Raw genomic sequence first — 26193 nt, 5'->3', positions numbered from 1 at the left:
AAAAGATTGTAAAGCAGTCATTATCGTTGGAAGTGATTTCGTTTGCTTTTGAATTTTCCTTAATTTCTCCTTTATTTTCTGATATATCTCATAAAAGCACAGGTTATCATTCAAAATAAAAAAAGAATACACAATTCAACTTTTTGTCTCTATTACACCAGAGGTACTTTTCTACTCAAGACCCAATTCCACCTTTTTCTGGTAATGTGGTTCCTGCAACAGAAACAAAAACTTCCTAAAAGGATTTGGGTAGGACCTGTGATAGGGATAATCAGGAGCTTTCAAAGGCCCGCTTTTTGGTGCAGTCAGGGGAAAAAAAGAAATAGAAAACATTGTCTTGCCAATGGAAAGGCTGTAAACCTAAGGGCATGAAAGGGCACACTTACACGAAGAGAAATGAGCCCATAAACAAAGATTCATAAACATGAACCAACTAACTACGCAAAGTCTGAGAGCAAGTCCAGGGAGAAAATTGAGGGGAGTGAGTGCACAGATATCTGTATCGGGGCCGGGTAACTAATAAGAGCAGAAACCACATCCTGACAATTAATTACATGTTCTATGGAAACTTCAGAGGTATTTCATTTGAACTCTATAAAAAATGGTTACTTCATCGAGTACTCATTAAAGTACAAAAGCCCACAAATAAATTAGAGGTTGAAAGTTAAAATAGGAAGTCAGTATTATTCAATTTTGAACCCACAACTTTAGAAACGATGGTTGTACCAAACACGGTGGTGTTTCACAGACACAGTGCAGCTGGGAATGAAAATGCTGTGTTCCAGAACCTCCAGAGAGGCAGGGACACGGCCCCTCGGCAGATGTGCTCGCGTTGCGTTGGCACCTTCCTGAGCAGAGCTGTGAAGTTACCTGCCTTTTGGATCATCGAGCAATCTGGAATGGGGCTGGCTCATTCCTGAGTTTAAGAGAGAACTTCAGTGACTTGCTGAGCGTTACATGGGTGGTGGGTGGCAAAGCCCGGACACGTAGTCAATGTCCTGATTCCCAAAACAGTGATTATCTACCACATTCCACCTGTAAATTTTTACTTTTTTTTGTACTGGAGCATGACAAATATATAGTGAAGGCATAACATGACCTGATCGTACATTTACAGCTCAACTATTTTTTTCCATAAATAAAACACTCATGTGACACTTCATCAATCAAAATATAGAACATTTCTGGCAGCCCATAAAGTTCCTTTGTGCCCCCAACCATTATTCTGGTTTCCACCGTCATCCGTTAAGTTTTGCCTGTTCTTGAACTTCATACAATCGGAATCACGCAGCATGCACTCTTTTGTGTCTAGCTCCCTTGACTTAGCATCTGTGCAAGTTATTCATGGGGTTGTGTGTGCTATTAGTCTGTTCTTTATTGCTGTGCACCCTTTTTTTTCCTTTTTCTTGATTCCATTCTTTTCTCTTAGATGGGTTACTTGGCTCAGGCTAGTTTGGGGAATCTGGCAGTGAGCAGCAGAGGAAGAACTCTATGTGAGCAAATTCCAGCTGCCCCCAGGCTGTGGTCTACATCTCTAGGCTGAAACTATGAGCGCTGGACAATGAGAAGGGGACAAAATCACCACAAGAACAATGCAGTGCCACCTGCTGAATAACCCAAACCCAGACAACTGAGTCAGAGAGCATTTGCTCTGAGTCATCTGAGCTGGGCTATGTCACTCTTTGCCCCACCTTTAGTCAAATGAACGGGGGCTGAATCTAGTGAAAAGAAACCCCTGGCCTGAGACCTTGGACAGGCGATTTATTGTCCCTGGACCTCAGTTTGCTCACTGGTAAAATAGAGGGGTTAGATGGAGTTTCTAAAATCAAAGAGAATGCAGAAGGTCAATACTCACTTATTTCACACTGTTCTCCCTCTAGTCCTGGAGGGCAAACACACTTCCCAGGGTAGAAGCAGGTCCCTCCATTAAAGCACGTAGTTGAGCAGTTTGCTGTTAGAATGAATAACAGGTTATTGCATTAGACAGTAGGGTAAATCTTTAAACAAACAAACAAACAAACAAAACAAAACACTTCACTTAAAGTTAAGTGATACTTTGGAGGCATTTGCTTCTCGCCCATTTACTTATGTAGTAAAATAAGCCACTTTATAAATTCAGGCATTGGAACCAATCGCCTGACCATTTGCAGATTCCAACAACATAATAGGATACCATACACATTATACAGTACCCACCCTGAGGGGTTACAGCTTAGTGAAAAGAGGCACAGTGTGTAAGAAAATATTTTTTTAAGTTTTCTTATAAGCATGCATGCCCTTATAAGGAGAACCCTATAACCCCCTCGCAATTTAATTTTTAGAATTTAAAACATTGTTTTCATATTAAAACAAACATGAAGTTATATGGATTCTAGACATTTTGCATGACTTCTAAAGATAAAACATAACCCTTCAAAGAAATCTGTTTGGACTACATCTTCAGCCCTCACCCTACCCAAACCCAACTCGTGTCGCCCTCCTCTCCGGTTAAGGGGTCACCCAGTGGATGCTTTGTAAAGCTCCTCACTTAGGTTCTCAAGCCAGATTCACCTAAAAAGCTGTTTGCAGTAGTGAGGGGGGAAATGCAATGTCTAAGAGAAGTGATGTCCTACTTCCACAATACTCCATGGAAACCCTCCCAAAGTTTTTTAAGCTGAAGGAAGAGGAAAACGGAGAGAATTTTCCAAGTTGAATTGGGTAAAAGGAAGAGAAGTCCCAAGTATTAGGATCCGACAGAGGAGAAAGCAACATTTTTTTTCAGAGTAAGAACAAAGATTCATCTTATGTAAAAGGGATTTTTTAAATTGACTTTTATGATGTTTGGAAGAAAGGATAATTGTACTCAGGAAAAGAGCCTGCAGGGGAGCGGCAGCGGCGTGAGCCAGAAGGATGAAGAACTCAGATGCTATTGTGGGAGTCCAATTCACTGCACCATCCAGGTAAAAATCCACTGTGTGTGTCACACTAAACCCTCTCTTGGTGTCAGCGTCTAGAACTTGACGGCACCTAAACTAGAGGGAGGACAAAAATGGGGACAGAGGAGAGCAAGTATCTAAAAATAGACAAGTTGGCTCATTCGATAAATAAAAGCTTGGATTCTCAGATTCTCAGCAATTCCAGTTATATGGCTTATTTGTTCTTGTCCTATATAAAATCAGCCAAAATTGGCTATAGACGAACAAAAACCGAATAAGCTTCCAGTAGGAAAAATCAGAAAGGAAATCCAAAAGTTACGTGTGTACTTTCTTTGTGGAAAGGAAGTCCAATCAGAATGTTCTATGACTATCAGGCTTCTTAAATGAGAAAGGTTTTTGTTTAAAATCCTAAGTATCTCCCAGCTTACGACGATGATGTCATTGTTTTGGCAAAATCAAGCCTCCTAAGGTAGAGGTGGGGATGGGGGGCAGTGAGTGGGGGCGCAGCAGCGTTTGGGTATAGGATTTAGGATATAGAATGGATTTAGGAGAACTGGCTCTTTGAGTTTTCTCTTTGCTACTTGGTGCCAGTGTTGTTAGGACCGGACAGTTGTGTCTGTGTGTCCTGTCTCCCCACTTGCCCTGGTTTCTCCTGGGGATAATAAGATGTGAAAACATCGGGATCAGTGCCCGCTTGGCTGCAGCCCTCTGGACACTGTTCCTTATTAACATGTAGGATGCAGTGAACCTGAGAGCTTATTTGCAAGTTATAGAATATGACTTTCAAGTTGGTTATAGAATTTGGCCACACTCTTAGTATTTGCATAACATTTTACTGTCCTGACCAAACTCATCTACATTTCTGCTGTGTGATCGTTCTTGACCAGAAAAATGAGCCACAGACACTAAGTGACTTTCATAGGCACTGAGGGTACGCTAGGCCCATGCTTACCCACTCAGTTCCGAAGTTTGTGTCTGATGTCCCAAGAGCCAATGAAAATTTATCTTTAATGTCTCTTTAAATATGTAGTGCTCAGGTCTAGCTCCATGACAGTCATTAAACCATTTTTCAGAAGCTCTACACTCCCTCTTGGACAAAAAAAGCATTTTTTGTTGAGGTAGTAAAAAAAAAAAAAATTGTGTTTTTTAACATTCCCAGGTCTCCAGTGAGACCAAATAAAATTCCAACAGACTTTCTAAAAGAATTTTAAAAATTATTTGGAGGAAAATTTTTCATCTAAAAGGTAAAATATTACCAAATGTAAAACATACTGGAATACAGACGGGTATTTTCCTTCAACCGGGATCATGTAGTGTGCGTGAACCCACGCCACAGAAAAACAACGCCGTTGACACTGCCCTGTGGAAGCTACGCCAGTGACAGTCACATCTAGGCAGGCCTCACACATGTCCTCTTAAACCCGTAAAGACCCGAGTTCTTCATCCAAATCTCTGAAGGATTTGCTTTATCTCCCCATAGTTGCAATGTAACATGAATTTAATTCTGCTTCAAGAAATGTCCGATTTTGGAATAGCAGAGATGCCGAATGCTAAATTTAGACAAGTGAAAAAACAGATTCACAATGAAGAATTTTACCCACTGGCTGTTAATTATTATCAGGGTCATTGCTGCTTACTCTTTATGAATACACATTTTTCAAAATGTTTTTAATCCAATGCTTTACTTTTAAAAGATTATTTAAAAAATAAAAGGGAGAGATGGTCTCACATATTATCTCCATTAACTATGGGATATGGGGTTCAGGGGTTGCTGAAATGGGGAAAGCATGACCCACAGAGATGAAGATTATTTGCTCAGAACCAGAGTGACTCATGGAGGAACCAGACCTGAAACAGGTAGACTGTCAACGCGGTGCAGTGAAGGATGTGAATTTGAATCAAGCTGCTCGAGCTCTATACACTTCATTTATTTGGGAATGTGATGGATAAAATCTGACACATCTCAAAAGGTTGTTGGGAATAAAATCAGATAATTGTATGAAAGTACTCAGTATCAGAAAAGAGCAGGCAGCTAAAATTATTATTCTGACTCATGCTAAGGACTCTTTCCTTTAGCCTTTCTTTCTTTCTTTCTTTTTTCTTTTTTAAAAAGCTGCTCATGCCCTGGCCGGTTTGGCTCAGCGGTTAGAGTGTCAGCCTGCGGTCCAGAGAGACCCAGGTTCAGTTCCCACTAAGGGCATGTACCTTGGTTGCAGTTTGTCCCCAGCCCTGGTTGGTCTTGCGGGTGGCAGCCACTCGATGTGTCCCTTTCATGTTGATGTTTCTCTCTCTCTCTCTCTCTCTCCCTCTATCTGAACAAAAAATGAAAAAATGTCCTCAGGTGAGGATAAAAAAAAAATAAAAAAATAAAAATAAAAAGCTACTCATTTTCGTCTTAATTGGTATTAACTGCATTATCACTAAAGAAATATTTTTGAAAAATAACACTGATTTTATTTCAAGCATATATTTATTTTTTTAAATAGTGCTCTACTCATGCAACTATGCTTTTTGACACAAGGACAATTTCATTAAAATGCATACACTTTGGCCCTGGCCGGTTTGGCTCAGCGGTTAGAGCGTTGGCCTGCGGTCCTGAGAGACCCGGGTTTGCTTCCCGCTAAGGGCGCGTACCTCGGTTGCAGTTTGTCCCCGGCCCTGGTTGGTTGTGCGGGTGGCAGCCACTCGATGTGTTGCTTTCACATCGAAGTTTCTCTCTCTCTCTCTGTTCCTCTCTCTCTCTTCCACTCTACCTGAACAAAAAAAATAAATAAATAAAATGCATACACTTTGCAGGATATTAATTTTTCCATAAAAGATATGAATGGGGCAAAATGGAGAGGTATCTTGTAAGGAGTATGAATCCTTCAGTAATAGTTTAGGGCCAAGTTTGAATCCACTAAGAGGAAAATCTGGCTGTGCTGCTGCATTATAGGAAGGAGGAACCCACTCGCGCAGGGATGTGTTCTGTAAACAGAACTTTGAATTGGGAGTCAGTGAACTTCTAGGTCAGGCGATTTGGAGCAGGTTGTTTCATTTCCATCTTAAAAGGTCACCCATAAAACTGATTAGGACCTACCAAAACCCATGTGGCAGGGACAACTAGTTCACAAAAATCCAGGTTCCCCTCCAATAAAGCTGTCAGTGGAAGACAGCTGTCCATCCAGGGATAATATTTCTCTTGCCTGCATCCAGGTAGAACCACAGAGCTAATTCTTACCTATGAAATAGGTATCGAAGTTTTGTGGGTCACTTCTAAGCCAGGTGTGTGTGTGTGTGTTTGTGTGTGTGTGTGTGTGTGTGTGTTATTTTTAAGCAGTGGCTACTCTGATCTCTCTTTGTCTGTTTATTGGCTGGACCCAAAGAGCTCCAAAGCTCTAGACAGGACCACAAAAAGAAGGCTCCTGGGTCCCTGAGACACTGCATGGAACAAAGCTGCCCCGCCCACTGAACAGGTAGGTATTCCTGCGCAGGAACATTCTGTGAGTGAAAACAAACTTCTACTCTGTTAAGCTACATTGAGAGTTGAGGTTAAAGTTATTACAGCAGCCAGCTAAGTGATACAAACCTGCTTACAGCACTTGTTATGAAGAGTGATAATATATTAAATATATATCTTTTATTAAACATTTAAGAAGCAATAAGAACTTTGTTTTTTTATTTTTTTAATCCTCACCTGAGGATATTTCTCCATTTATCTTCAGTCAGAGTGGGAGGGAGAGAGAGAGAGGGAGAGAAACATCAATGTGAGAGAGACACATTGATTGATTGCCTCCCGCACGATCCCACCCAGGGCTGGAGACCGAACCGCAACTGAGGTTCATGCCCTTGACCAGAATTGAACCCATGACTCTATGGTCAGTGGGCCGATGCTCTAACTGCTCAGCCAAACCAGCCAGGGCAAGAACCTTGTTCTTAAAAACAAAACAAAAACCTGTTACCTTTATCACAATTGACTCCATAGAATCCAGGTGGGCAGATGCAGAAGCCAGGAGTAACACAAAGCCCGCCATTCATACATCGTGGTGTGCAAAGGGCTAGTAGGGAAACAGAGCTCTGATTAAAGCCAAATAGAGTTTTGGGGCAGGAGCATTTTAGAAATGTCAATAATATAACACAACTAAACTTATAAGCCTTGTGGCTGACTAAAAAAATGGTCACTCTTTAGAGTTCTCTATATTAAAAATCACTTTTGTGCTGTAAATCAGACCTTTTTGTTCATATCAGACTATTTTGTAACCAATTTCATGGAAGAGAATTTTGGAATTGTTCCATTTGAATGGCTGATCAAAATTTGCCCAGAATAATTATTTCAACTAAGATGAGGTCTTAAGACTGTAAAAAAAAATTTCTGCTCTATTTCCTTGATTTTCTAATTCCAAAATAAATACCAACAAGACAAAAATTCTTATTTCTTGAAAATAAAAACTATTTTTATTATTTGGTCAAATAACTCTTAGTATTTAAGTATCTTGTGGTTAATACACATTTTCTTATTTATCTCTTTTTTTCATATAATTTCCATACAGTGATTTCACTTAAATAGATGTACTCACTACACAAATGATATTCATCCTTTTTTTTTTTTTGCCTTATAGCAATGTCATAACTCAAGTGTAAACTTAATTGTGAATTTATTATTATTTTTATTATTATTTTTAAATATTTTTATTGGTTTTTTGGTGGGGAAGAGAGATAGAAACATTGATGTGAGAGAGAAACATTGATCAGCTGCCTCCTGCATGCCCTGTATTGGAGGTTGAGTCCGCAACCCAGGCGTGTGCCTTGACCGGGAATCAAACCAGGACCTCTCAGTCCATGTGATGACATTCAATCCACTGAACCACACTGGCCAGGCTTAATTGTGAATTTAACTACTTTTAATTGGAATAGAAACTTTCTAATTAATCATAATACTGGCTTTTAAAACAATTTAAGTAGAGGGGGGAAAACCCTCAAAACTTTTATAAGATAATGTCAAAGCATAGTGTATATAATAGTTAATTTTGGCGGTGGGGGGTGGGTTGGGGAGGACAGTGGCCACAAAGAATGTAGACATTGTGCCAAAGTTCTCTGACTCTGTCACCACATATTTGTATTTAACAGAAAACCACTCCGAGAAGAAATACTTTCCAATAGTTCTTCTGTGGCTTTTTAAAGATTTCACCAATCATTATAGCATTACCAGAAAAATAATTTCAAGGGATGTGTTAAAAAATACATGTGGGGCCCTGGCTGGATAGCTCAGTTGGTTGGAGTATCATCTCATGCACCAAAAGGTGGTGGATTCGATCCCCAGGCAGAGCACATATGGGAGGCAACCAAGAGATGTTTCTCCTCACATCAATGTTTCTCTCTATATAAATAAAAAAAGCATATCCTCGGGTGAGGATTAAAAAAAAATTCATGTGGGGCTCCTGTGTGACATCCACTTCGTTAGGGAGCAAGCAAAGGAAGCGTGTTTACCTTTCTCACAGTGAGGCCCGTAGAAGCCATCGGGACATTCACAGACACGTCTCTCATTACAAAGCCCTCCGTTTCGGCATCCTCCTGGGCATTCGGCTTCACCACAGAGAAACAAGAGTAAGTGGACACTCGGAAATCATGTTGGGAGACTTACGGGAGCATGAAGAGGTAGTGGTCATTTTCCCCCAGTGCACTAATGATCATAATTTATTGAACACCAATACTTCTACCACATTCTCTCTATCCCATGTGTACTTCGCTAAATCTTCTGAGATTTTGCATCTCTCAGTCTTACTTCCAATAGTGGGGAGCTCATGAAAGAAGGCAAAACAAGCCTTATTCTTCCTGCATCCCCACCTATCAATCTACTATAATTTATGCTGAAATAGAATGAATGACAGTGCCCCCAATATTCACTTTCAGAGGGTGGAATGATCTCTTGGTACATCTTAACAGCACTGAAAGTTTCCAGAGCTTAAATTGTATGCTGGGGGGAAAAATCTATGCTGGAAAATCTTGTATCAGGATGGGAAAGGAGCCAGATCTTCATGCTTAAATGAGCATCTAGGTAGGGTGTGGTGGTGAGATGCCTTTGCCTGGCAGAGATCGCTGGCATGACGGTGGCATCCTGTCCTCCAGGGAAGGAAGCAGCACCAAGCTTTGTGCAGGGGGGTGGGGAGTGTTGCATTGACAGGTGGCAGTTGCTGGTAATGACTGTCAACCTTGCTATGAGGATCCAGAACAAGAAAAGAGGGGGAATCATGACCATAGGTGAGATACCCCTGGAGACTCCCAAAGACAGTGTTGGAAGAGGGGAAGGAGAGAGGTAGAAGACAGGGCATTTTGAAGGGGCTGTTAGAGTTCCTAGAATTATGAGTGGGTCAAAGCATAGGAAGTCTTTTTTAGTACCATTACTGGCCCCTGTGTGTATCACCCTCTCCTCCCATTGGTGTGATTACAACTACACAAAAACTCATCTGTCTACCTACCTACCTATAATTTTTGACCCAAATCGCACCTGGAAGCCTTAGGAGTGTTCTCTTGAATCACCATCACCGATTACCTTGTTGACACGTTTTAAAGAAGATGGCGTTTTGAGGCGTCTGTAGGATGGCGTTGCCTTCAGAATTCATCACAATCACATTCACTTCGAATGCTGCCACTCCATCTTGTTTTCCAAGGCACGGGAAACCAACTTGAACAACTAAAGAGGAAGAAAGTATTGAGGAACAGTTTATCCAGGCCACTCCAGTTTTACAGAAATCTTGGTAAGAGAAACAAAGAACAAAGCAACAGTGTTCACATTTCATTATCTGATATTCTTGTATCTCCACTGGAATAGGGTGTGTGTTTTGATCATGTGGGTATTCTCTACAAAACTTGTACATGTTGCTGGGTGGAGAATAAATTACCCTACTAATATGGAATTGGGGATATTTTGTTTATAGTCTGGCTTGTACTATCCTGAAAAGATTTTTCTCTGAAAATTAAAGTACAAATAGGCAGCATAGATTAATTATCAGGGGAAGAAATTTATGGGCATCTTCACCAGCCTCCATATAATCCAAAAAAAAAACAGCTAAAAATCAACATTTCAGAATCCATTAAGTAAAACCCTATAAGCAATACCCTACTAGTCTGTTTTTAATCTGTGCACTTGAAAGTGACAAAAGACCTTCTTCGGAAACATTCTACAATTTAAACTAGACTCCAATCATTGGGCTGAGTTAATGAAGTTCATCTTTTCTCAGTTTATTTGTTAATATTAAGAAGTGTCCATGTCTTGGGGAATCTAGAAGAGAGTTTGGTGTGATAAAATAATCTCATGCCAGCCTTATATCTAATGGTTTAGGTTCCTAAAGAGGAGGCCACTTCTGTTTTATGAGTCTAGTGATCACTTGGGGTATGTAGGTGTTGACTTAGGAACTAACAATGTTACTATACAGAGAGGGCGAGAAGGCCACCAATCATGGAATGCCCATAAATTATTGGGTAGGAATTGGCTCACATCATTGGCTGAGGGACTGATTATGTAAATTTCTAAAATCCCCTTGATTATCATAACCTATCTACTGGGACTGATGTAGCTGATCCACTAGACTTTAGTTCTTCCTTACAAATGGAAAAAATATTGCTAATAGGTATACACATGAAATTTTGCTTCATTTTATTTTTGTATGGCAGGTAATAGTTACTGCCAAGTTTGGGAAAATTATACCAAGCCAAGAAAAATCCTTTTCCTTTAGAGTTTTCATAAACCTTTCTCCTAGGTTTATAAGAAAAAATGAGCTGGAAATTGGTCTGCGCTTTTCCATAAGGCACTGCACACAAGCTGGTCATACAATCTTCTTAACGTGCTTTGGCAACCAAATACTCCTCTCAAGGTTTTGGCCTTGTCAGTGTTCATTACGGTGCCAGTCTCACAACAACACGGATCCCCCGCTCTCCTGGATCTTAAGATGTCAACATTGCAAATAATCAGCTACATGATGAAAAAGACAGACAGACATTTTAACAAAAATAAAAAGAGAGAGAAAAACAAACTTGTGTCTGAAGTTCCAAATTAAAGTTGTATATCCCCATTGAAAACCTTGGCTTAATGAAATCTTATATGTGAAAATGCCAATTGACGAAATACAAAAACCCATTGTAGGGATTTCCATTTCAGAGGGAAGCAAAGGAGTTGACAAATAATTTCTTTCTTTTTTTATCCTCACTCAAGGACATTTTTCCATTTTTTGTTCAGATAGAGTGGGAGGGAGAGAGAGGAAGAGAGAGAGAGAGAAACATCGACGTGAAAGGGACAGATCAAGTGGCTGCCACCCGCACGACCAACCAGGGCCGGGGACAAACTGCAACCAAGGTACATGCCCTTAGCAGAAACTGAACCCGGGTCTCACTGGACCACAGGCCAATGCTCTAACCGCTGAGCCAAACCAGCCAGGGCCAAATAATTTCTTTCAACTGTTAACACTTTTATATTTTTTATTTTGTTCAATTATAAAATTTTATTTATATATCTCATGATATTTTTTTGGGTTTGATTATTATTTTAAATTAAATTTACTGGGGTGACATTGGTTAATAAAATTATCTAGCTTCCAAGTGTATAATCCCATGATGCATCATCTATATATTGCATTGTGTACCCACCACCCAAAGGCAAATCTTCCATCACCATAGATTGGCTTTAGCTCAGCGGTTCTTTTGAATCAAGCCTGTTCTCATGAATCCTTTGCATGGATGGGTAGGTCAATAATTGCCCTGAGGTATAAACAGATGGAAGAACCTGAAAGGAAGGATACTTCAAGAAAGAACTTTTAGAATCTTCCTCATCACATATCATCATCCAAACTATTACATTCCAGGTGTATCTTTTTCCTGGACCTTATTCAGCCTCCACTGTGTAGCCCGTCTAATTCTTTCAAAAAGGCTCTTAAGTTGTAGCTTTCAGAATCTTGGTATGAAAGAGATGTTTGTAGGTAAACACTTTGTTTCTATTTATCAGCATTGCTAAGAACAATTACTAGTGCATCCATATGTTCAGATGTGCTGAAAGCAAACCATTTACAAATGTGGTTAAGGTATGACTGCATGTTCACATGCTCCAGCCATCTGGGGGCGCTTCTAGAGGGTTTGGAGAGCTTGCGGGGAAGTGTGTGATTTGCTAACATGGCCTCTAAGTCAGTCAAAGTGAAGAGATGCACAGAGAGTTCCCTGGCCTGTGGTTCTAAAGAAATATGGCTTTCAACAATCCCAGGAGAGAAAAACAAGGATGCAAAATGCAATAGAAACTTTAAGGATGAAAACACACCATAAGTAACTTTCTTTAGGATTTTCAAGATGAATTTTCCCTCTAAATGATTAAATACAAATTTGAGTCAAAATACAAAGGGTTCATCTATTCAATGAATATTTATTGAGTAATTACTATGTGCCAGTCACTCTTCTAAACCCTGAAGATACTTTAGTGAGGAAGACAAATGAAAACCCCTGCTCTTTTTGGTGTTTTCAGTGGTTTACTTTGAAGACATTTCGTGATAGTAAAATATTTTAATCATTAAAAAATCTAGCAAAATCTCCATTCATTGATGAAGACTTAGGTTGTTTCTGTGGCTTAGCTATTGTAAATAATGCTGCTATAAACACATGGGTGCGAATATCTTTTTGAGTTAGTGTTTTAATTTCCTTTGGATATATTCCTAGAAGTCAAATTGCTGGATCATATGATAGTTCTATTTTTAATTTTTTTAGGAACCTCCATACTGTTTTCCATGCTAGCTGTACTAGCTTACATTCCTACCAACAGTGCAGAAATGAGCCTTTTTCTCCACATCTGTGCCATCATTTGCTGTCTCTTGTCTTTTGATAACAGCCATTGTACAGGCGTGAGCTGTCTCATTGTGGTTTTAATTTGTGTTTACCTGATGGCTGGTGATGTTGAGCATCGTTTCATGTACCTGCTGACCTTTCATACATCTTCTTTGGAGAAATATCTACTCGGGTTCTTCGCCCATCTTTAAATTATTTTCTTTTTACTAGAGTTGTATGAATCCTTTATACATTTTGGATATTAACCCCTCATCAGACATATGGTTGGCAGATATTTATTCCCATTCCATAGGTTTTCTTTGCACTTTGTTGATGGTTTCCGTTGCTGTGCAGGAGCTGTTTAATTTGATGTAGTCCCACTTTTTAATTTTTTTGCTTGTGCTCTAGGTGTGATGTCCAAAAGACCCGTGTCAAGGAGATTTATTCTAGGAGTTTCATGTTGTACATTTAAGTCTTTAATTTTTGTGAGTGGTATATATGTTAGCCTCATCCAGTAAGTGACTTTTGTGAAAACTGTGTTCTACCCCGACTAGATTCCTTTCAGTTCCCAAAGATGTGGCACACACCCACAGCGCCTGACTCTGCACACCCACCCTGCTCCGTGGAGTGTTCTTTCTCCTCTTTTCTGTGCAGTGTGCTTCCATTCACCTTTCCAGATGCGCATTAGACTGCATTTACTCTCTGTAGCCTTCTCAAAACCCCCTGCCTATGCCATTTCACTTACATATGTCACAAACACCTCTCTCTGATTGCATTATAATATCATGATTAAATTATGATTCTGCATCCTTTGCTAGACATGAGATTTTTAAAGGCAAGGACCATATCTTATTTGCTTTTGTAATCTCAGCATCTAATATTTGTCTGTCACAACCTAGGCACTGACAGACACAAAGATATACCTTATGAGAGACACACCCATATACCTTTATACACACAGGCACACACTTGCACATATACACATGCACACACACACACAGAAAGAGACAAAAATTCACCATCGACAGTGGAGTATAGAGAATAGGATATTAACAACGTGCACTCAGAAAAACACACGTACAAAGAAAAAGACACTGAAAGCCGAAAAAGCATAGTCTCTGCTTCCAAGGAATAACAGAAATGTGAAAGTTACATTGAACTTTTGTGGCAATAAGCACATTAGTAGAGAGCCACTTTTACCAAAAGCTGGATGAAATTAGGCTAGATGCTGTAAAATCCAGTGCAGTCTGGGTTGTATAATAGAAACGGAGGTAAATTAAGACAACTCAGAAAACTAAAGCAAATGGAACGTAACTCCCATAGCATTCCAGTACACACAGATGTGCAATTGATTGCATGTAAACGAACTCGTATACAGAAGTAAACAGCAAACCTATTCTGACTAAATACCTCTTCCCCACCAAGATGGCACGGTGCTCATACAGCCTCAGTCTCTGGTCACCCAAGCCACTGCCCCACAGGGGAAAAGGTAAGAAAGGTGGGAGAGTTCATTCTCAACACCACATGATGATACGCTGCTCCGTGATGATAAACCATCCCACACAAGGAGTCATCAGGGCTCTGTGCTGACAGCAAACACTGAGCACCTCTTCTGGGCTTCACTTTCTGCTGATAGCTGGGTCACCGAGAAGATGGTCCTTCCAGCCTTAGCACCTATATAAAAGTTTCTAGACGTTGGATTCCTGAAAGTCTTGACTGAGAAACACCACTGCTCGGCTGGTTTCATGGTATGACAGAGACAGACTGTTCAAAGAGGCAAACCCTGGGCTTTATGGAAACTTTATGTTTTTTGTTATCCAACTCAGTAATTTTACGGAACCACCCTGCAGTTTGTATTTCCTGTTTTTGTTCTTTTCAGATGCCAGAAGGCAGGCACTTCATAACTGTTAAAGATCAAGAGTTTTCTTTTTCAATGTTTTGGCGTATAAGCAGTCTGTGGGATAAAAGAACAGCTTAGCAGCTTGGGGGTATAAAATAGACCAGTAGAATAATGAACACTACCTGAATGCTTAGGAGCAAAGACACACTGATTTGGTTACTTTTTAATAATTCAAGGTACCCTCACTGCTCCTACTGTGGGACTGAGCTAATGAGGCTAATGAATAACTGCCCTGCAATGGGCTGAAATTCCCATAAACTTCTTGCACCTGCATTTTTTGCAAACAAATCCTACATCTGCCTCCAAAACCTATTGTGTGGGGGAGGAGTTGCACATGCAAAGTGTGTGTGTGTCTGCACGCGCATGCACGCACACACACACAAATCACCTGGTCCAGGAACGCTTGTTCTTTTTCAAATCTCCTTGCCCAAAGCATCATCCATTTTTTTTCTCTAAATTTTATTACTTATAAAGATTCTGAACTATTAGAATATGACGTTGTATCTAAAGATCATCTGTTAAAATATTCTCACATCATATGTTCAAACTCTTATTGTTTCAGTATTCTAAGAAGTAAACTTTCAGTAAACTTTATTTTACTACAAACAATAAGTGTATAAAGCTGATAAGATTTAAGATACAAGCATAAATTAGGAAGTCAAATTATTGGAAAATGAAATTCAAGACACTGGAAGTTGAACAGGTATAACTGTGTAATTAATTTATTGTGCATTGTAATGGGCTACAGTGAGTGTATATTCCTTTAATCAGAGAAAGACAAAGGGAAAATTTAAAAAATATAATTGAAAATTTAGAAACATGGTATGTATTAGCTTTATTCCTGGCAGTTGCAAAATATTTAATCAAGAAAAACTTTATAGAAAATGATCTCTGACTAAAAAGGAACATGGTGTAAGACATGTGACATGGCCTATTCTGAGAACTCGGTGTCCAGAGTGTCTTCTGTGTCTGTGGTGTAGTAAAGCCCCAGCAATGCTGTCTGAGTGGAACTGGGATACCCGTTTCTCTGAGATGGATACCATGTCTCTGGGATGGGATACTCATGTTTCTGTCTCTGGGATATCCATCTCCCTGTGGCTAAAAATCATGGGCTAATGGATCTCGAGAACCTCAGGCCTCATTCGTTCACATGGGCCTCCTGGAACCTCAGGCCCATCTAGATTGGAAGCAGATCCTCTGGGAGGCTGCTAGTCAAACTGCAGCTCTGGGATGCCCCAAAAGAAACTCAAATTCACTCCTCCTGTCTGCTCTCACACTGGCACTTGTGCTAGGATATTGGGAAAACTCCGGCTTATTCAGTTCCCAACTCCTGTGCTGGGATGTGGCAATACCGAGCCATCGGAAATAGCAGGTAACTGCAAACTGAAAATGGACTTTGTAAGGGTGCCTGACTTCCTGACTATTTAATAGATTTAAATTAGCTCCTAATGAGATCTTCATTTGACATCTGACAAAATTAGTCTAACATCTCTCTAGAATAACACTAACTTTTTTTTTTTTTCTTTTTTTTTTTATTAGAACAATCCTTAGGGATTGTTTTGTTTGTTTTTTTATCCTCACCCGAGGACATTTTTCCATTTTTTGTTCAGGTAGAGTGGGAGGGAGAGAGAGGAACACAGAGAGAGAGAGAAACATCGATGTGAAAGGGACACATCGAGTGGCTGCCACCCGCACAACCCAACCAGGGCCGGGGACAAACTGCAACCGAGGTACGTGCCCTTAGCGGGAACTGAACCCGGGTCTCTCAGGACCGCAGGCTGACGCTCTAACCGCTGAGCCAAACCGGCCAGGGCAATAACACTAACTTTTTAAAAAGGTTATACATTTGTAATACTCTCAACAAAATAATACATTTTTAACAAGGCTAGGCTATCATTTAAAAATATTATAAAACTACAAATATTACAGTGTTAGAACAAACAGTATGCTCTAAAACAACCCCTATTTATAAAAGAAGTTAATATGAAATCAAGAGCATATCTTGAATTGATTCAACCTCTCAAACTGGTAAAATTGATGACTCAGAAAAATAATTCAGGGTACAGCCTCATCTCACAATATTGCCAAACACATTTTTATAAAACACTAGACGCATGTGTAAGTTATCACTTAACGACTCTTTAGAACAGGAATCCTTTTCCAAGCATAAAAGTAATTTAAAAAACACAAAAGATAGGTTTGACCACATAGAATTTTAAAGCTCCTACAAATCCATTCCCTCAAAAATATATAAATAATAAATTAAAAAGAATTGCACGAATTCAAAAGAATATATGCATCCCTATGTTCATTGCAGTGTTATTTACAATAGCCAAGATCTGGAAGCAGCCCAAGTGCCCATCAGTAGATGAGTGGATAAAAAAGAGTGGTATATGTACACAATGGAATACTACTTAGCCATAAAAAGAAGGAAATCTTACCCTTTGTGACAACATAGATGGGCCTGGAGAGCATCATGCTAAGTAAAATAAGCCAGTCAGAGAAAGACAAGTGCCATATGATTTCACTCATATGTAAATTCTAATGAATAAAATAAACTAACAAACAAAATAGAAACAAACTCATAGAGCGCAGACTGACAGCTGTCAGAGGGGAGGTAATGCAGGGCTGGGTGTAAAGGGTGAAGAGATTAAGCAAACAAAAACCAAAAAACTCATAGACACAGAAAACAGTACGATGATTACCAGAGGGAGAAGGAGGAGAGGAGGGGGTATAAGAGGATAATGGGGGGATAAATGTTGATGGAAGAAGGTATGATTTGCAGTGGTGAACATGCAATACAATATACAGATCACGTATTATAGACTTGTACACTTGAAGCCTATAATTTTATTAACCAATGTTACCCAATAAATTCTATAAAAAAGAAAAGCACTGCAATAAGGGGTAAATATACTTAGCATATAGGGAGCTTTGCAAATCAATAACAACACTATTATTTCAACATGAAAATGAGCCTGGAACACAGACATTTTTTTACATTGTCTAATAGATAAAAGAAAATGTCCTACCTCAATAGAAATTTTAAAAAGTCAAATTAAAAGAACACTGAGAAACCACTTTTCACTTTTTAAGTCAGCAAAGTAATTAAGAAGATTAATAGCCCACGTGGACGAGGTTACACACAGTAAGCCAGGCACTCTTCCGTGCTGCTAGCCAGGGCTCAATGGGTGCAACCTTTGTGGAAAGTAATTGCACTTTGACAATTTTTTCTAAGAGCCTTTTGAAAAGAACCACAGTTCATATTCTTTGACATAATAATTCTACTTCTAAGAATCTATTTTACCAGAATGATGAGATGAGCACCAAGAGTGTGATACACACATTCATCAACAAGTATTTTCTGGCCCTGGCCAGTTTTGCTCAGTGGTTAGAGCATTGGCCTGCGGACCGGAGAGGCCCAGGTTCAGCTCCCGCTGAGGGCATGTACCTCAGTTGCAGTTTGTCCCCATCCCCAGTTGGGGTTGTGTGGGTGGCAACCAGTCGAAGTGTCTCTCTCACATCAATGTTTCTCTCTCTCTTCCTCCCTCCCACTCTGAATGAAGATAAATGCAAAAATGTCCTCGGGTGAGGATAAAACACACACACACACACACACACACACACACACACACACACACACAAGTATTTTCTGAATGCCTGCTCTGTGCTGGGCCTTGTGTTGGCAGTTGTGTTGAATAAAAACACGGAACTCCCGCCGCGTGACTATCTGTTACTTAAAAAGGATGTGTATTGTGATATTTCTAGATCCAAACCCTGAAAACAGTCTAAGTAACACACAATAAAGGAATGGGCAAATAGATGATGGTATGTTCATACAATGGAAAATTATAAGGGCATTGAAAACAACTTTTGGAAAAATCTATGACATAGGAAAATGCTTATGTTCAAATGACACTAGCAAAAAAGTCATGCTGCAAAACCAAATATATAATTTTACTACAATTATGAAAAATATATGTTCATAGAAAAAAGACTACAGTAGATGAAAATATTTGAACATGTTAACATGTTAATATCTGTATTTTTCTAAAAGTCATACAACCTGGGTTCTAGTCTCAGCTCCACTGCTCATTATGAATGTATAACTTTGAGAAACCTTAATTTTCTAATTGTAGAATGGAGCTGTAATTCTGGCCTTCACTGCCTCCCAGAACTCAAATGGGATAATGCATGAATGGGCACTTTGTAAATTAAAAGCTCTAACTAAATATCACATACTATTATTTTCTTAGCAAATAAGAATAAGATCTGAAAGACTAAACCCATTTCTTCCACTTTTTTTCATATGAAAAATTCCTTTTTAATACAGCACCCCCCCCCCCTTCTCTGTGAGGGACACATTGCTAAAACCCCCAGTGGATGTCTGAAACCACAGACAGTACCAAAACCTATATATACTATTTTTTTATACATACATTCCTATGATAAAGCTTATCAATTAGGCACAGTAAGAGATTAAGAACAATAAATGTAATGAAATAGAACAACTACAGTAATATACTGTAATAAAAGTTATATAAATGTGGTTTCTCTGTCAAAATGACTTACTGTGCTCATCTTTTCACTCAAAGGAAGCACTTTGCGGCTTCTCTGTGGCACATCCGAATGGCCAGCATCACTACTCTTGGGCTTTGGGCCCTTATTGAGTAAAATAAGGGGAACTTGCGCACAAGCACTGTGACAGACAAGCTGGTCACTGAGATGGGTGGGCAGCATATACAGCGTGCATATGCCTGTGGACAAAGGGATGATTCACAGAGGGGCAGCTTGAGATTTCATCACACTACTCAGAACAGCGCTCAAGTTAAAATTTGTAACTTGTTTCTTTCTGAAATTTTCCATTTAACATTTTTGGACCACAGCGGTCCATGGGTAACTGAAACCACAGCCCGCAAAACCACAGATGAAGGGGACTGCTGTGCAATGCTCACTCTGGGGCGCTGTCTTCACGCACCCGCTGGCCCCCATCACTTAGCGCCGTTGCCGCATTTCTGTGCACGCGTTAGCCCACACGCACTGGCCAGCTACAGCTCATGCGGGGGCTTTCTTCCTTGATTTAAATCTGGAATTCTGTGAACTGGGGCTACCTAGAGTTGCTTAGGAATTTATAAAGCTGCCATTTCTTCACTCCCATCCTAATTTTTTGCCCAAAGGGTATAAAGACATAACAACTGAGCTGCCCTAAAACCAAGTCATCTCTTCAGGAAAATATTCCATAATCCCTCTAATGAGTGACATCTGGATCTTAAATATGATTCCCATCATCATTACATTTTAAGGGTAAACCTTTCTCTGAGGCAAAGACCACCCACCTGATGCCTTGTGAGGCACTGTTCCCAGCAGAGGGACATTGACGGTTGGATCTGCCATGATGCCTTTATCCAGAGAGCGCAAGGACAGGAATTCATAGAAGTATTCTGCCTACAACAAAAGGCATTGCCAGTCAGTACCATGGAAACCACAGGGAGTGAGAAGGCACTTCTCAATTCATCATCCCTTTGATGGGAGAGTGACATTTTGCACTACAGGAACTCTGGAGCACACAGTAGCTAAATATTGTGTCGGCATAATTCACCCTTCTGGGTTTTAGAGCTCTAGAATGAGACTCTCTGTTTGGAGAGACATGATCTTTTAAAAACATTAATAACATTTATCCAAAACATCCACAAGGTAGACTTTTAGCTTAAACAATATTATTTATTTTATTTTTTAAAATATTTTGTTCTTTATTGATTTTTAAAGGGAGAGGGAGAGGGAGATAGAAATAGAAACATCGATGAGAGAGAACATTGACTGGCCACCTCCTGCATGCCCCCCACTGGGGATCTGGTCCACAACCTGGGCATGTGCCCTGACTGGGAATCGAACCAGTAACCTCTTGGTGCATAGGTCAACACTCAACTACTGAGCCACACCGGCCAGGCTAGTTGCTGTTTTTAAAAAGGACTGAAAAAAAAAAAAATGCTCCTAAGAAAATAAGTGATGTCAAAACAATCAACTAGTCCTTAGAAAAATACATCTCAACTTCTTGGTTAATTCTTTATTCTTTTCAAGTGTGCAGTGACTCTTCTGATCAGAATTTGGAAAGCTGTAATGATAAATAAGGAGTAATTAAAGCAGAAATTTATTGACAAAAGAAGATATTAAAGTTCATAATTTAATGATTTTTGCTGTTAACATTTTTCTGTACCATTCCCTTAGAGAGGTTTATATTTAAGGTCTCAACTTAATTATGAAGAGAAAAGCTTAAAAATGCAAAATTCATCACCATAATAGGAAAACAAGCCATAAAACATTACATTGGAAACATTTTCATTTTCCCACTAAGTCTAGTTGAAAAAATGGTACCTGCTACTTGAACAAGCATGAGATATTGGAAATAGTGATGCATAATCTCACTGTAGAACTTTATCTTTGATTCTTAAATGATTCTTAACTGGGTTTTTAAAAGAGTTTGGAATGGGAACAGTATGTTCTCGCTTAGGAATACAGAACAATCAATATATAGGGCAGATGCTAAAATGAGAGTAGACTGGTTCTGCAGTTATCTGTAGACATAACCAGAATTTGGATGGGTTAATAAATGAAATTAATTACATGAACATGGGCTAGAAAGAGGTTAAAAAAATATGGCCTTTCTTGTGTGTGGTATAAAATTTATCTTCCAACATAGACAAGATTAAGAGATACACAGACATTCACACAGCTTTCTCTTTAAATGACAGCATCAATTGTGTTAGGCTTTAAGGCCATCAAATGAGGATGATAATGCAAAGGGGTGATTTCAGTTGCTACAGGGACATTGTCCACACATGCAGTGAGGTAAAAGCACTTCCTGGTTCCACTGGGCCAAATGGAGCGCCATCACTGGCCAAGTTCTCACTGCTGCCCCTTCTTTGCATTCTAGCTGTGATGCAGAAGACCACTCTGAAGGGTTCCCCAGGAGGGGAAGAGGTTCATAAATTAATTTTTTAAATGTATTCACTAGGCTCTGGCCGGTTAGGCTCAGTCAGCAGTTAGAGCATCGGGCCTGCAGTCCAGAGAGACCAGGGTTCGGTTCCCGCTAAGGGCACGTACCTTGGTTGCAGTTTGTCCCCGGCCCTGGTTGGTCGTGCGGGTGGCAGCCACTCGATGTGTCCCTTTCACGTCGATGTTTCTCTCTCTCTCTCTCCCTCCCACTCTATCTGAACAAAAAATGGCAAAAAATGTCCCCGGGTGAGGATAAAACAAATAAAATAAATGTATTCACTAGGAGGGCTCTGAGGATAAAGGGTCATAAGACAAGAAATTCCTATCCTGCCTAAAGGAAGGCAGAAGATTGTAAGAAGTCTGGTGCAGCAGTGTTGTCAGGAAAGGTAATTCAATTTGAAATGAATTCCTTTAAAAGAGAACAGGATTGCTGTCCCCGAAGGAAAATGAACGACTATTAAAAGTGGACTACTACTTAGCTTCTCAAGAATTCTGATATTTTAAATGACTTCTCCCAGCTACACTCCCCTTTACACTTTACTGATAACATTTGTCATTTAAAATTTTGTTCCAAAACATATTCTAGTTGATATTATGGAGAGATTGAGTACTGGTTGCACTTATAATTAATAGCTTTGGATTATTTCTATTAATAACAATTAGAGACATTGACACAGCAAGCATCCATGTACACATACCATGTGCCAGGACTTATTCTAAACATTTGTATCAGCATTACATATAACAATGGAAAAGAATGACATGGATGGAATGCAAACACTTTGAAAATAAAGCATTTCAGTGGCTATATTGCTTCCAATATCCTCTAATACCCTTATCATTTGCTACTCCATAATTATATCCTCTAGCTTTATCACATTATAAAATCAGATCTATGTTTATATGGGTGGTATATTTAAAATTATATTGATAAAAATGAATATAATTTAATATGTTTTAAAATTTTATTGGGGTGGCATTCATTAATAATATTATATAAGTTTCAAGTGTACAATTCTATAACATGTAATCTGTATATTGCATTGTGTGCTCACCATCCAAAGTCTAATCTCCTTCTATCACCATATATATGTCTGGCCCCCTTTACCTTCCAACCTCCCCCCATCCCCGTTCCCCTCTGGTAACCTTCGTACTGTCGTCTGTGTCTATGGGTTTTTTTTTGTTTCGTCTGTTCATTTGTTGCTTTCTGTTTTATATCCCAAATATGAGTGAAATAAGAAGGTTCTTGCCCTTTTCCATCTGATTTATTTTGCTTAGCATGATATCTTCAAGATGTATCCATGTAGTCACTAATGGCAGTATTCCATCTTTTCTTATGACTGAGTAGTATTCCATTGTCTATTTGTACCTCGGTAAGTTTTAAAAATCACTTTATGTATGAATAAGTAGAAGAATGAAATATTAGATAAAGATTAAAACAATGATTGTGTAGGATTAATAACTGTTTTTTTTCTTTTCTTTCTTTCAAATTTTATGCATGTGGTTCTCTACCTTCTATAGTGAAATAAATACATTTATTTAAAAACAAATATTAATCATGCACCTGCTTTCAGTTCTAAGTGCCTGATGATATTTGTATAATTGTCTGATCATAGAGATGAAATATTTTTCTTTGACTTCTATTTAGTGAGACTGTGCTCATGTAACAATCTCATTTAAAACTTTTTCATGTCTCCTTGAAAGTGCACTTCCAGAAAACAATACTCACTATTAAAGTAGCTTCTGAATGTCTATTCCAAAAACTTTTGATGGTGTTCAAAGAATATAGAACTGAAGGAATTTTACTCAGAGTACAGAAACAATTCCATAGAGTAGTGATTTTCCACCTTTTTTTTTTTAAATCTCATGGTGCACATAAACTAATTACTAAAATTCTATTTTTTGCTGCTCTGACCAAAAAAATGGGTATAATTTTGATTTATTCACACTGAACAGCTATTGTTGTGTTGCTGGTTGTTGTCTTTTTATTTGACAATCTAAGGGAAAAGAGGTCAGTGCCCCTGACTAAATAGTCAGGTATTGCATGTTTTAAAAATTCTTGTAGCACATTGGTTAAATATTGCTGCCATAGAGCATTCGGCTCTCCTGCTGTAGCTGTTGAGTATGGCCACATGAAGTAGGCTGGGAAGCATGAAATCCACTCTATTCAGTATCAGAGTTTACACTTAGTGTTGGCACGACTGCTCAACATGATGCATTGAGGCTATGGACTTCTCTGGACAGCCAATACTCTGATCTTATCAATAATAAATTTCACACTACAGAGGTTTTAGGGTGTCCCTGTGATCTCTTTGGGAATCAGTAAACATCATGGTTTTTCTACTGCAGTTCCAAGACTATAAGACAGGTCAAGAACTGGTTCTAAGAGTTTCTTACTTGCATCCTATCAACGAAAGGCAGTTGCAAGAGGCACCTTTTTTGGTTTGCTTATCTTATTGAAGATGATAGTGTTTCTATAATCTCTGAAATACATAATTTTCTTTATATGTGGTATATTTTTTAAAAAGTTTTTTTTTTCACGTATTGTTTTCATTGACTTAGTAAAAATTCCAACTCGAAAACTACTTAGAAATTGACCAACGCTTTGATCTACCAAAAACACCAATACTATGTAAATATTTTTATAGATAATCATCACCATGAGGCAGAGATCAAATATATTCCTCATTTAACTTAAAGTTTTAAATATTTTCCTCAAAGTCATAGAAAATGGCTGATGAAATAAGCAATAGATTTGTGATGTCATGGTCTAACTTGTAGACAGGACTCCCTGTTTTTACTTTATTTATAATATAATAAATATCCTTAGTCACAAACCTCTCCACTGGAAAAACTTATTTGGGGTCGAATAAAACCTAAATTCTATGCCAAAGAGGACAGGGAGCCAGCCTTAAAGCTTGGGAACAAGTTTCACCAATTGTAGATTTATGACTTAGATAAAAGGAAGTCAGAGCATGAACTGTTCTAGGGAGGTGGCAAATTGGAGAGCATGAAAACTCCATTAGGAAAAAGTACATTTTGTTTCATTAAATGACACTAGTGGAAACTCAGGTAGAGACAAGGAGGGTGTTTATTTGGGAAACACATGAAAGATTGCCTTGTAGTCAAACAAAGAATGGGTCTATTCAGGAGAATAATTCACTTCTAAATTAAATTGCTGAAAAATCTTGCTGGCCTGGTTTGCGTGCAGTAAATTTTCTTTTCATGGAGAAGTATAAAAGTTTTATCAAGAGAGGAGTGCTGGAAGCCATTTAACTTGCTTCTAAGAGACTTGGCTGAATATTGAGGCCGTTCCTTCCAGAAATGAGGAAGATATCATTTAAACAGCAAAATGGGACAACTCATTAGGCCTTCACTCTGGCACTCGTTTGGGGGGTAGACATGGAGAGAGAAAACAGAGAATTGCATTAACCATTGGGAGGAATGGAGAAAATCCAGTATTTCTTTTCCACCTTTGAAGTTCTGGGTTTATGGTGTATACTTAATCTAATAAGCACAATAATTGCAGGATCCTCTGAATTAAGAATCAAAGGTTCTTCATAAAACCATGAAGGCTCTCAGAGAGGCTCTCAAACCTACTTTAACTTTGTGTATCCTGATGCTGACCTAAGTGTTCATGGGAAAACACTAAACCAATAAAGGTATCATATTTGTCCCAAAGAAAATTTCAGGTGGTTTAGAGATACAAAACATACACATGCCTTAAAATTTAAAACTTTAGAAGTAACTTGTTGAGTGTTTCCTATACTCAAGTCACTGTTCATTTCATTCTCACAACAACCTACTATGTTTGCAGCATAGCAGTGTGTCCAGAGTAGCAGGGCATGGAGTATGAGAATTACTAAGGGGATGTAGAATAGTTCCTACACTGTGTGGGAAGGAGAGAAGAAATCTACTGAAATAACCAAGAAAGGAAAATAGTTTAATGTTCAAGTCCCAAACAGAACGTATAAGCATGCCCAATGCTTAAAATCATCTGACGCCTGAATGTCTAGACCAAAAATCGCCGGATCTCACATTCTTCCTTAGCATTCTTCTTGTCACCTCTCTGCAAAATTTCATCCTTCAAACTCAAAACTCATTATCCTTGGATTCTGTGACACTCTGCTGACTCTCCTCCCAGGTCTTGATTTTCCTACATTTCCTCATTAACTCTCCTCCTCTCAGCTCATGATTGTAGAGAATGGCTAAGACTCGGGCCTCAGCTCTTCTCTCTTTATATTCTGTCATAAAATTCGTGCACGGTCACAGACGGAATGTTTCCTTTCGGACAGTGATGCTCAGTGCGAACCATTCACACTGTCTCATGGCTGTGCTTACTTCACGGACCCTAATTCATGATTTCTCCAAACCAGCTTCCCCTCCTGATTTCTTTATATCTGTTAAGAGTATTATCATTTTTTTCCCAATAACAAAGTTACTGAACCTCAGAGTTGTTACTGTTTCTTGCCTCTACCTCCTCTGCTGATTGTCAGACGCCAACATCTTATCTTTTCTCATTAGCTATCTTTGATTCTGTCCTTTCTCTTATTCCCACTGCTTCCATCCTAACCCAGCTTTTGTCTCCTCATATTGGCATTATTATAA

The 26193-nt window shown here is 39.0% G+C and overlaps 1 protein-coding gene across 1 annotated transcript in view; it reads right to left on the bottom strand.

Moving 5' to 3' along the window:
* WIF1 (WNT inhibitory factor 1) overlaps positions 1-26193 on the bottom strand; it is a 73761-nt gene that overhangs the window by 8828 nt on the left and 38740 nt on the right. The window contains exons 3-7 of the mRNA XM_036252129.1: positions 19929-20037; positions 9445-9585; positions 8382-8477; positions 6857-6952; positions 1856-1951 (exon numbers count right to left, since the gene is read on the bottom strand). Of these exons, the coding sequence (XP_036108022.1) occupies positions 1856-1951; positions 6857-6952; positions 8382-8477; positions 9445-9585; positions 19929-20037 (538 nt within the window). The remainder of the gene's footprint in view (positions 1-1855; positions 1952-6856; positions 6953-8381; positions 8478-9444; positions 9586-19928; positions 20038-26193) is intronic.

The sequence above is a fragment of the Molossus molossus genome, unplaced genomic scaffold (assembly GCF_014108415.1).
Source record: "Molossus molossus isolate mMolMol1 unplaced genomic scaffold, mMolMol1.p scaffold_m16_p_10, whole genome shotgun sequence".
Taxonomy (NCBI): Eukaryota; Metazoa; Chordata; class Mammalia; order Chiroptera; family Molossidae; genus Molossus; species Molossus molossus.
Note: the sequence above shows the minus strand (reverse complement) of the source record. Positions and strands in the feature narration are given on the sequence as shown.